The sequence below is a fragment of the Sparus aurata genome, chromosome 19, assembly GCF_900880675.1.
Source record: "Sparus aurata chromosome 19, fSpaAur1.1, whole genome shotgun sequence".
In the NCBI taxonomy this organism is placed as follows: domain Eukaryota; kingdom Metazoa; phylum Chordata; class Actinopteri; order Spariformes; family Sparidae; genus Sparus; species Sparus aurata.
Genome location: NC_044205.1, coordinates 6,471,599 through 6,484,371, shown reverse-complemented (window position 1 = coordinate 6,484,371; position 12,773 = coordinate 6,471,599). Strand labels below are relative to the sequence as shown.

At 41.1% G+C, this 12,773-nt stretch overlaps 1 protein-coding gene across 6 annotated transcripts in view; it reads left to right on the top strand.

Moving 5' to 3' along the window:
* The window catches only part of slc12a7b (solute carrier family 12 member 7b), a 64,357-nt gene extending 52,070 nt beyond the window's left edge, over positions 1–12,287 (top strand). For 3 of the 6 annotated variants that reach the window (XM_030398279.1, XM_030398281.1, XM_030398284.1), the window contains exons 18-26: positions 621–816; positions 1,009–1,178; positions 1,430–1,561; positions 2,009–2,116; positions 2,522–2,638; positions 5,473–5,648; positions 6,506–6,520; positions 8,770–8,903; positions 9,409–12,287. In XM_030398279.1, coding sequence (XP_030254139.1) covers positions 621–816; positions 1,009–1,178; positions 1,430–1,561; positions 2,009–2,116; positions 2,522–2,638; positions 5,473–5,648; positions 6,506–6,520; positions 8,770–8,903; positions 9,409–9,500 — 1,140 coding nt within the window. In that variant the 3' untranslated portion in view covers positions 9,501–12,287. The remainder of the gene's footprint in view (positions 1–620; positions 817–1,008; positions 1,179–1,429; positions 1,562–2,008; positions 2,117–2,521; positions 2,639–5,472; positions 5,649–6,505; positions 6,521–8,769; positions 8,904–9,408) is intronic. The other 3 variants (XM_030398280.1, XM_030398282.1, XM_030398283.1) reach the window with 3 other exon arrangements.
* Positions 12,288–12,773: the final 486 nt, after the last annotated feature.

Here is a 12,773-nt window from a genome sequence, read left to right as displayed (position 1 = left end):
TATATTGTTATTAATCTAGATGACGACCGTAATATGACTGTGTTCTACCAAATGTGGGCACAGTTGCTGGTACAATATTAAATGTGTTACTCCTCATTTGTTATCAGTCCATCCATTGCTAATCATTATAGACAAAATCAACCAAATTATTGTGTTTAATGTGTGTGTTTGAAATTCACCACTGTGCCCACGATCTGTTTTCTACATCAGGATTTCCATTAAGGAGAAACCCTCAACTGTAGACAAACTCTGCCCTCTACTGGGAAAATAGAGCAAGTGTTTGGATTCTGTTTTGCAGCCTGATTTGACTGAGTTTCTAATCTGTGGATTACAGTTTTGACAAAAGCAATCGTGCAAAGGCAGAATTTCAGATTACACAGACTGCTGTATACATGGGCATTGTTTAGACCCACCATTATTAAATGTTCTGGATGGATAGTAACAAGAGTGCTGAATGTTATTCTTGAGGTTGTGGTAAAGCACAGTCCACGATCAATACAACCAGAATTAACCAGGGAACCTAGGCCATGGCATTTCTTTTTAAAAGTTGTGTTTTTCATCAGTAACATATATTTTCCTACCTCCTTCATTCTTCATTTTTGTTCTTTGCATCCGTCCAGAACATCAAGTCTTCCATGTCAACGGAGAAAACAAAAGGATTTTGCCATGTTGTCGTGTCTTCAAACCTCAGAGATGGCTTCTCCCACCTCATCCAGTCTGCTGGGCTGGGAGGCATGAAGCACAACACAGTCCTAATGGGCTGGCCTGGCACCTGGAGGCAGTCCAACGACCCGCAGTCATGGAAGAATTTCATAGGTACAGAGGGGGAAACAAAAAATCAATTGTACATACTGCACAGTATTTTGTACATACAGTATGTAAAAATGTACAGGAAGTGACGTTATACATCTAACATTGTATAATATCTGGTATGTAGTCTGAAATGGATGTCTCACACTGATTCATGAAACATGTAGCTCAGACGCCTCTCTTCCTTTATCCATCCAGAGACAGTGAGGGAGACCACAGCAGCCCATCATGCCTTGCTTGTGGCTAAGAATGTGGACGGTTTTCCCACCAACCAGGACCGCCTGGGAGAGGGCACCATTGACGTGTGGTGGGTGGTTCACGATGGAGGCATGCTGATGCTGCTGCCCTTCCTGCTGCGACAGCACAAGGTTGGTGCGGGTTTTCCCTCTGAGACATCCTTTACTATAAATATTTTCTTTTTCTCATATATTTTTTTAATTCCTCTCTTCATATTCATAGATTCCTCCTGTCATACTCACTTATCTCCATCTATGAATCTTTGGCAATGATATCACTTCGACCCCTCCTCCCTTTCGCTCAGTTCACCGCACTAATCCATCCATTGACCTCTGACTGATGGTCGTCTTTTCTTCCATACCAAATGTGTATCCTCCTCCAGGTGTGGAGGAAGTGTAAGATGCGCATCTTCACTGTTGCCCAGATGGATGACAACAGCATACAAATGAAGAAAGATCTCCAGATGTTCCTTTACCACCTGCGACTGGATGCAGAAGTGGAAGTGGTGGAGATGGTGAGACTAGAACTGAATAATATCCTGCAATGGTAGTGACGCATTACTACATTGGAATTAGGCTGATGTAGCTCTTATACAGTGGCATCATATGTGGGAAAGTTTATCAAGAAGCCAAAGAAATAAACAGAAATACTGCGTTCAATTTCATTCATGTGTGTTTTATATAATATTAACAATATTCATTTACTGTTTTACATATTTTATTTACTTTTTCATATTTTTGGCAGTATGTTTGGGTCAGATCTGGAATTTCGAGGACCCTATTTCTATTGTATGTGGGACATAAGTCTTTAGTTTGGTTCCAGAAATGCAAGATAACCCTGAAAAACACACAAAATTAACAAACTGCTGTAGAGGCTCCGCAGCGTTGGCAGAGGTTTTGTGTGAAGTTTCTTGTTGCTCCATATTGTGTTGATGAGTGTGTTTCTGTCCTCTCCTGCGCAGCATGATAATGACATCTCAGCCTTCACCTACGAGAAGACGCTGGTGATGGAGCAGAGGTCTCAGATGCTGAAACAGATGCAACTTTCCAGGACTGAGAGGGAGAGAGAGGTAATGTACACCTCATCTACCTGAACACAAGCCTGCACACAGTCGCTTTGTCTCTCTAGCTGCTTTGCGATTCAACACAAGAGAATGTATTGTTTTTATACATGTCTTAGATTAGACACTAATAAGATCAGCTCATTAACATCCTCAGGAAGATGACTATTGTTACAGAATGTCATTCATGTTTCTCCCTGTTAGTCACAACACAACTAAGTAGCTTTAGTATCACACAGGTCAGATTATAAAGAATATAAAACAAGCTTTTAAGTTATTTTGCTATGAAAAAAAAAAAAAGACTCTCTAAACAGTATTTTGGTCAAATCTGGCCTACCACTGCGTTAACATGACAATTGGCCCCTTTCCTTGTTCATCTGCCATCACTTCTCTGCGCCGCGCTACACCGCTCAGATTCAGAGTATCACTGACGAATCACGTAGCTCGATCCGGAGGAAGAACCAGGGCGCTGCCGAGGGCGCCAACCTCAGCCAGCAGTCCTCACTGATGGAGGACACACAGGAGGATGAGGTAGACAATTTTGTCAACCCACTGTCCCTCACTGTAAGACTCACGGGCCTGTCTTCACAAAGCTGGATCTTTGGCTACAGTTCCACTGTTTCAATTACTTTTATCATCAGCATGGTTTAAAATAAAATACATTTGGAACCTATTTTTCTGTGATGCCTGTACAGTAAATATGTGAAGGATGATGGAGTAGTAATGCTGCTAAAGTTTCAAGTAGAAATGTCGTTGGAAAATCATTTTCAGTCCAAATATGGCCACAATTATTAAACCATATGAAGACTGGCCTTTGCAAAGAGAGTGTACGAAGGAGGATAAGGGCCATTGTGTAAGCATACCCAGAAAATCTAATCAAGAACAGGTTGTGATTTATGAGCCTGTAGGACATGATGAAGATGTGGTTAATTTAAGTTTTTGTCCAAATGATGTTGTCCTCCCTACACAATAATTATGTTCGCATACAAAACTTACTGTTGCGAATGTTTGCCCTTATATTTCTAAGTCTTCTCTGCAAAAGAGTGGCAGTTACTGTAGATTCTATAAGAAGAAGCTTCTAAAAGGCCTACATAGTTATAGCATCTGGATAATCTATAGTGCTTTCTAACCTTGTCAGTGTGGGCTTATCAAACGCATCTGGTCATGGCTGATATACCATGTTCATACTATGTGCTAGTGCTAGTTCAGGGTACTTTAATGACAAGTTGCGTCAGGGATAAAGCTGCTCTGGTGCAGCTTCAGCTGGACAAAACCAGTTGCTGTACATTGAAAGCACCAGTGTGAAATCGTTGTCAGCCCAGAACTGCAAGGAAGTTATTGTATCTCTGTCAAACCTGTGCCATTAGCCCTGTTGGAAAAGGTCATCACCAATACAACTTTGTAAATAGTCCGGTTCATGATAACAGATAGCATCCATTTTTTATATTCGACGGTTTAACCACCAGTCCAGACTGGCCCAACAGCAATGCTACTTAATATGTATTACTGTCACTAAGAGCTGCTTTGTGAATAACAGCCTGCTGCACCCTGAAACTGTTGCCTGACCTCCCATCACAGTACCTCCATAATCCCGCCTCATCCCTACCTCCCTACAGATTGTGAGAGGAAAGAGTGGACAGTATTGTCTCAGAAACCTGGAAATTATCTTTGACTTTTCGCAAATTGTCTTGATAACTGATGTCATGAGATCTACACAGCTTTGCACTTGCCCTACAAGGTCAGATCTAATGCGGCTCAGTTGTTCTTTGAGCTGAATGCTAATGTTGACAAAGAGTCAGTGCAGCTAGAGGGTACCAGGTGAAAGTTGAGCCTGAGTCTGTTAAACAAACAGCACAATTTTAACTGTTGTTAAGTGATCACTACAGCCTCAGATGGCTGCTATCAGGCTATAGACTTCAGGAACAATTTACAAGTACTTTTCACCCAGGAGTCTTTTACTCTCACTTTTCTGACTTGACAATACTGGGTCCACTTTTTTCAGTCTGGGTTGTCAAAGTCCTGACCCCAGTCGTCTCCTCATACTCACACCTGTAACCAGTGTTATATCTTCCAGAAAATGAACACCCATAAATGCAAAACCAAATTATGATGACGGATGATAATAAAGGCACTGTGCTGTGGTAATATAACTGTTGACTTTGTATTCTGTAGCACAGTCACAGAAACAGAAATGAAGAAAGCCATCCTCAAATGTAGGGCTGGGTGATATGGTGATATGACGTTGTGATACATAATATACTATACATCTGATTATTTTGAGATATCGTCAAAAGCACTTCCTAAATGCTAGGACTGGCCTCGATAAAGAGGTGATGATTGATAAATAATCATCTGTAATATGGATAAAATAACTAACTGGGTAAAGTTAGTTAGTTAGCATGTGTGAATGGAATGAATGGTAAGTAGACCGGAATGCAATATAGAAATGCAGTTCCATTCACCATTTATCACTGTACTGTATTTCAGCCTTTAAAACAGGGAAAGACAACACGTCATGTCACAATTTAACAATGTCCGTATCTATGAAATATCAATATATTGCCCAGCCCTCGTCAAACATAATAAAACCAAAGTATACTTTATTGTAATAATGCTGTGTATAAATCCTACCTTGCTATGCTATGCTGCTTTGCATTATCCCTGCATCCTATGCTTCTACACCTGCTTTATATACGCTAGAATAACATATTTTGAACATGTGCAATAATCTCTGGACACCCTCTATCCAATTTGAACACTTGGTTGACACCATTCCTTACCTTCCCAGCCTGGTTCATTTTCACCACCACTGCCCTGTTCTTGTCAGTCACCCATACATGTTGTGTTTCACCCCTGCTTGGGGGGACCTTCAGCCTGCCCGGAGAAATACTGTCTTATGATGCCCAGTGTATATTAGCTCCTTTATGATCCTTGTGTGTGGAACAGGTTTGTATAATTCCCATTTTTTAGCATGGTTTTGCCCAGCTTTTATCAATGTGCAGAAGGAAATGTTTTGGTTTCCCTTCGTCACACTGTGTAACTATCCATGCTGGCCAGTGAGTTACTTTAATTCATCATTCATCTGTTTTGGATACCTTACTTACCTTCTTCCTTCTCCAGTTTTTCTTCTTGTTACTTCCCAATTATAGTTTTCTTTTGACTTTCTGGTGTTATCTTGGACTCAGAAACCTCATCCCATCCTTATCATTCTCTCATAATTTGTTTCTTACTTAGCATCCTGGTTGTTATGTCTTCCTCCTTGTTTAAATGTCCTCTGTTTATTGTGTTTCCTCTGGTCTCTCCCCTAAAATGCTTCCGGTTGATATCTGATTTTCCTCACCTCTCTCTCTCCCTCTCTCCTCCAGGCCCAGCTCATCCATGACAGAAACACAGCATCTCACGCCGCCATAAATGACAAAGCAGAAAGTGGGCCTGAGCAGGTCCACATGACCTGGACAAAGGACAAGCTCTTCACAGAGCGAAATCGTAACCGCGAGTGCAACGCTAATGTGGCTGTGCGCGACCTGTTTAACATGAAACCGTAAGTTGTTTTTTTTTGGGTTTTTTTAAACAAAACACAACCTTTACATTATCTTAAGCACTTGAAAGAAGAAAAAAGTTTTGTCACGTATATCTGTATCTTTAAGATCCATTCCCAAAAAGTCTAGTGTATATTCTACTGAAATATATTGTAAAGGTGATGGTACGTAACATACTGTTGTTGCATGTGCCGTGTGAGAGACATTTGCACCATTTTGAATTGCTTTTCCCATGTTTTAAATGTAAAAATATCCAAACTGTCTGAGGAGTAGCTCATAAAATAGTGACAATCCTTCAGGATGGTGCCAAAGCCTCAGTGCAGGAGGATAGCATGTGTAGTTGTAGCAGTGGCGGTCATGAGGCTGACAGGGTGAAATGGGACAACCGTCTGCATGGCGTGTGCATTCAGGCTGCATTTGGTGTGTGTGCGCATGCGTGTACACTTCCAGCCATTTCAGTCTTAGTGCATGGCCAGACCACGCAGACCATACGCGCACCTTGTTGCCGTTTAGACTAACACCTCTCATCCCATACTGTCCATATGATCAGTGTGTGGACTTCATCAGGTGTGTCCCAGTGCACTTCTATTGGCTTATAAAGCTTTTACTTTAAAATTGTCATCACGTCATAAAGTCTGGCAGGAAAGGAAGAAATGAAGGCTAATCTTTGGCCAAGCCTCACCATTTACATCAAACAACCCCGTGTCACCTCCTGGGGTTTACCTGGGTCACTTCAGGGTGTCACGCCTTGCCATTTGGGACAGTTGGACGCACGCTGTGTGGTGGAGAGAGCTGGAGAGCTGATGTAGGAAGCATCTAAGCCTGTTTCTGTTGTTCTGTCCCATTTTCCTCCTTCTAGAGAGTGGGAGAGTCTGTAAGTCGCATTCTCTTTGCCCTAGGCTGTATGTGTGTACTGCTGCTGTGGTGACTGTAGCTTTGTTCAGTGTACCTCTGTGTTTGTCTGTGTCCTAATGTGCATGGACATCCTGTTCGAGCATGGAATAACCTTTACTGATTTAATTAGCATGAAACATTCATGACATTCTGTACATGCATGTGCAAACTTGTGCTTTCCATTGACCTTTTGGCGATTAGCAAAGACAAAACTGTTCATTTGGTCTCGACAATACAATAGAAACATTTCTCGTGTTCAGTAGAATGGAAAGCAGAATTTTGCTGAATCGTCTTGTTTTTCTCTTTAATGTCATTTGGCTTCCGGCAGTTTGACGTCATGTGCTTTATTGCTTTGTGGTCTAACATTGTGAAGGTGATGATGAAGAGACAACATTTAAAGAGACGCTATTAAATAAACAGGATACAGTATGTTTGAATACAGCATGTGCAATTGGATTTGACAAATTACTACAAATTACTACTCTAATGATGATGATAATGAGATCATGTTGGAGGTCATGGTGTGACGCTGCATGTCCTCTTTGTCTTCAGATGTTGTCTCTTTATTTGGAATTGAATACGCTTCAGTCCCGTTCATCATGCTTTGTTTTACCATTTGTGTTTGAGGCTTTTACTAAATTAATGTTATTAATACAATGATTATATGTTATGTGTATGTGTAAGGTTTTTTTTTTTTTTGCTTTAAGTACAAAGTGTAATTGTGATGTTTTCATTATAACCAAGTCAGAAAACTTTAGCTATTCTGTTGTTTAACCTCATAAACAAGCGACTCTTGAATAAGAGAGCTTGTTCTCCATGAGTTTCTACTTTAAAGAGAATGGCATTAGTAAAGGACTTTCCAGTGTGCAGCTCCTATTTGAGCCTGGAGTGCTGCCATGTTCTAACAATAGGCTTTTCACACAGAGGACATTTTACATGTGACAGGAGTTAAAGCACAGGTGTGGACACAAAAACTAATGATGGCTGAAGTGATATCGCTGCTTCAGTTTCAGGATTGTGATAGTGTGTTTCTGGCTCACTGACACACTGTCACGTCTTACTGGGAAACTTGAATAGAGCAGAGACCCCATTTACACCTGGCATTAAAATACGGTCTGTGTCCAAGAAAGGGAAAACAACTGTAAATGCACGGTTAAAATGTGACGCTATCAGGACGTGATTGGATCCGCCTGATCACATGTGAAGGTGGTCTGGCTCGCATTGTTTTCAGATCTGAGCAGCCAGGTGCAAACGCAATCTGTACAATGTGCTGGCATCTGTATACAACAGATATTTGCTTTTAGCAAACGTAAAAGTTTTACACATGTCGTTCAAATTTAGAGAGTGAGTAAGTTAGAAGACTGAAAGAGAGATGTCTCTGATTAGTGATCATATGTCTAATCTGTGCAATGTAAGCACCTAAGGATGTGTTATTCAACAAAACTGTAAAAGTGAAAGCAATATATGTGGAAAGACAGTAAGAAATAACTATGTTCGTTGCACTCATCTCTGCAACTGACCTGCGTTTAATAATGCATGCAATGAATCTAGGCAGTACAGTTCTCTAGAACAGAACAGACCAGTAGCAGGAGAGGAATAACTTCATCTATTATGTTTGCCAAATTTACAAGAGGGGATAAATAATTAGGAATTTGTTGAGACAGCGTCTCACAAAGTTTATTGACTTTCCCCTAACGCAACAACCTACAAAACTCTGTGATTTTTTTTTTAGGGAGTCTTGGGCTGTTGTGACCTCAAATTACTCACAGGCAGGCTTTGCTCCTGAAGCCAGAGATCCCATCTAAATGAGGATAATAAGAAGGGATAAAAATACCAGGTGTGAATGCCAAGGAAAGATTGAATCCTTTATTATCCGGATAACTTATCTGGATACAGATCACATTTTAATGCAAGATGTAAATGGGGTGAGAGAGACAGTAATGTTATTGGTAACACCTGTTTTTTCTCTGCTAGGATGAGTGAAAATGTCTGTTGTGAAAAAAGGACTATTGTAGTCATGGAGATTCTTGGATTACTTGTATCCTCTACAGACTCCCATTGTATAGAAAGTCTTTATTGCAGGGCAATACATTTGATGAAGTTCAGTCTTAGAAACAACTTAGTATCATGACTGTTCCAATTTGGGAGATTTAGGGTTTAGTTTAGTTAGGTGTGGTCATTAATGTTTTCCTTGTATTGTGTCTCACTCTGACCTTACTTTCCAACTAGGAACCAGTCAAATGTTCGTCGGATGCACACAGCTGTCAAGCTGAACGAGGTGGTGGTCAACAAGTCGCAGGGAGCCCACCTGGTTCTGCTCAACATGCCCGGACCACCGAGGAACAGAGGAGGGGATGAAAACTGTATCCTTAAAGCAGCTGGAAGCCATATTTGCATTATAACTACCTGTCAAATGACAATGTGAAAAGGAGTCTTGTTGTGATGAGCCAACAGAGAAAAGAGGTTCCCAGCAGCATCAAGCAGCTGTCTTCAGTTAAAGATTAAACTAAAAGCCACAACCTCCTCAGAAGCAAGCAGCAGTGAGACACAGTTCAGATGAGCTGGTGAACTTAGTGGGAATGATATGTCCCTGAGAAGCTGGTGGAGACAAAGCCAGTTCAATGATTATGTAGCTCCATAACGACTGAATTTTCACTGCCTCTAAATGCTCAAAAATATAAGTTATAGCATGTTTAATTGCTGCCATTCCTCTTTATTGTGATGTGATTTTTGATGTGTATGTAACTGTAGTGAAAAGCTCATTGTGATAGACAGCTGCAGTAGAAAGGAGGGTGGTGAGGACAGACGTGATGTGTTACTGCAATCTGTTTAAGTCTCTGTATGTGTCTACCTTGACTGCTGTCTCAGACATGGAGTTCCTGGAGGTTCTCCTCGAGGGTCTGAACCGGGTCCTCCTGGTGCGAGGCGGTGGCCGTGAAGTCATTACTATCTACTCTTAAAGAAAAGGCCCCACCCTGCACATATGGGCTGTCACCATGGATACCAGTCACTGGGCATTTTCGGGGGCAGAAAATTTGGTTAATATGAAGGGGCGGGGGTTATAGGAAGGCGGGACCGCTTGTGATTGAAGGCCCTCAGGATGAAGGAAACAGTTATGGTTGAATCAGTTTACTGGCTGAGAGTACGAGCACAGTGTGTGTCCACGCTGGGCCACTGTACCCCTGCACATGGGAGATAGAGCATAGAGACACTTTATATTGTTCATTTAAGTCTGGAAAACGTTGTTCTGTTCTGTTACATTTTCAAATTCTTTCCCTCTTGTGTTTATGTTGTCAAGTTACTGGCACTCACTGTGTACAGATAAGCAAAGAAGTGAATGTGTGCTGTTGATATGAACCTCGTAGTCTTTCATGTCGTGTGGTGTGCTCAACTCTTGGAGGTTTGCTGGACCTGAGAAAAACATGGACAGAGAAGGAGTTACAGAATGGCTTTGTGTAGGAAGGTCATTCATAATACCACATGACGAATATTCAATAATCAGATACAGTTTGGTGATCTGTACGGTCTGCGTCACCATATGTACATGATGTTTTCATTTCAAATATATCTGAAGAAACTGCTTTCGGTCTCAGCCACAGATGAGGAGCTGCTGAAACATGCCGTTAGGTGGAACATTAGAGCCTGTCTGTAGCTGAGAGCTCCACCTTAGTCGTAGTGTTCTGAGGGTTTCGGCCTGAGCGTTGGATCACCTTCCTTCAGGTGGTGACGTCAGGTACTTACACTTGCAGGTCAATAATTTCCACCCTCACGGAACATTATTGTTTTAATAGGGAAAAATAGCCATAGCTCATGTTGTAGCTCCCTGTAATCTTTATAGAAGCCATTTGAAACGCACATGTATACATATTTATTGTGTCTGAAGTAGTGCTCAGTTAAGAAGAACTAGATTTTTTTTTAAATTCAAGGGCTGTCTGACAGCGTGCAGTAGGTTAATCAGATATTAGACTGGCTAATTGGTTTGCACATTAAATCTTTAATTTGCCTTCAGAATTGTTGGCATGTATCAAAGTATCCTTTTTAAAATGTGAAAACACAAATTGACACTTGAATTAGTGTAATTCTTCCCGTATGGACATAGTTACAGCACTATTGACTTTGCACTACCGATCTCAGCACTTAATTCATCACATACTGGCTGACAGTGACACTTCTGTTGTTCCAGTCAATCTACCACTACATCCTTCTGACTTAAGTGGAGAGACATACTGATACATGAGCTCACGAGAAAAGGATGCAGGAATCAACTCCACACTACATAATACCCATGTTTCATAGTTTTTTTAATGATATCTTTCCAAACATAAACTCTTTAGGCTTTGCGCCCCACACTGAGTAGACGAATTGTTCTGAGCATGTTTAGGAGAAAAAGTGCCAAAAATGAAAGAAACTGTGGAAGTATTATTATGGCCATATAGACGCTACTGCTTTGACGGTCTTTGACCTTTGGAAATCCATGAAATTAACTTTATTTTGCAACAGAGCCAGAATTCTTCTGAAATTCTGCATACGACTGAACGAGCAAATGCAACCAATAGTGCGTTTTCCAGGGCATTTTACACCAGCCAACGCCTCATCGACTTTTGTGTCGGAGGAAAGAAGCAGACAGATTGAAACTTCACTCTTTTGTACCTCCACAGTTTCTTTTTGAAATTAGATGTGCAGTATTTTGTAAAGCGGGAAGACGCGTTTACCTGCAGTTCTTCGCAGGAGAACGCCCATTTCTGACTGTCAGTCATGCAACATCCGTGTTTTGTTGTGTTGTCCAGTTGTTGACGTATGCCTGTGTTACTAGTTATGGTGTTTGTTGCATTATCATTGACCTTCTGTTACTTTAAGTGTTAATTTTTCTTCGTGTGATTTTTACGGAAGGAGGAAGAGCGAGGCGGTGTATGTGTAAGGACGGCAGCACTTGTTTTGTGTTTTGTCCTGACCCACCAGAAAACACAACATGTACAACACACTGAAAACCCCTCAGGATACCTCTCAGGAGGGTGAGGAAACTGATTGAAGCAACCAGGGGGAACAAATGAATTGTTTAAATATCTCTGTCACTACATGAAGTTCATATTTCAGTCTCCTTATTCAGTTTTATATTTTAGCCACCAAAGATACAAACTACTCTGTTTGTGTAAACCTAAAATTGTCTAGTTTTAAGAAGTTTGAAACATTGACCATTGTAAAGATAAATTATTGAAGAAGTTTCTCTGTTTATAATTTGATTACTGAGCTGAATAGCGGTAGCTGTGCAAAAAGAAAACACAACGTACATGAAACCTTAACGAGAAGATGCTAAGTATAAAGAAAAGGAGGAAAATAGGATTGTCAGCAGTGTGTGGGTTTCACAGCTCTAATAGAGGTGACTAGAGAATGATATCTACCTCAAGGTGTCACTGAGGCTTGGCTGAAGGAAAAAAAGAAAAAAAAGGGGGTTCAATCACATCTCTTTCAACAACTGATGTTCCATGTGGATTAACGAAAGGAAAGAAGCCCCTGCTAAGTGAGAGGACCAGCAGAATTGTGTGTGTGTGTGAGTGTGTGTGTGTTCCTTTATGCATACTGTTGTGAGATGAAGCTGTTTGTGTTTCTGCTGTTGTCTGGCTCAGCCGGCAGGCCTCACAGGCTGGAACAGGAAGTCACTTGTGGGCACACATATAGAGGAGGGTAGCCCTGTAAATTGTATTTGTGCCTCTCTGAGTAATTATTAAAAGTGCTGAAATAAACCTCGACCTCTCTGTGTCCTGATTCTTTCCACACGTCGGTTTCAGTGAATTAGCGAAATCCTCGTGATCTGAGAAGCATTTTGGTGTTGTCATGATTTGGCCTCCATAAAGAACGTGTTTATTTGTTGTGTTTGGAATCGTGCTAGCAGCTCTAAGTTTGTCCGAGCCCGGTGATCAGTGGGGTATAATGGTGGTGGTTCAAGTTTCTGCAGACCACTGACACGTTCACATTTGTACGTGTCATATGAACTTTTTGGACATTTCAACAATACATGTCTTACCACGTTCACATCACATGTCAATGACCTGACTGTCACTATCAGGAAAAGTGGATGGAGGCGGAGTTACAGGTGAGAAGGCTGCCAATCCAGTGGCTGCATGATCTTTACCCAACCTTATCCATGTTGATTCTGTGCTTAAAGCTAACCAAATCATAAGCACAGCCTTGTCACAACATAAGATAGAAATGTTTGCCCAGAGTAACTACAGTTA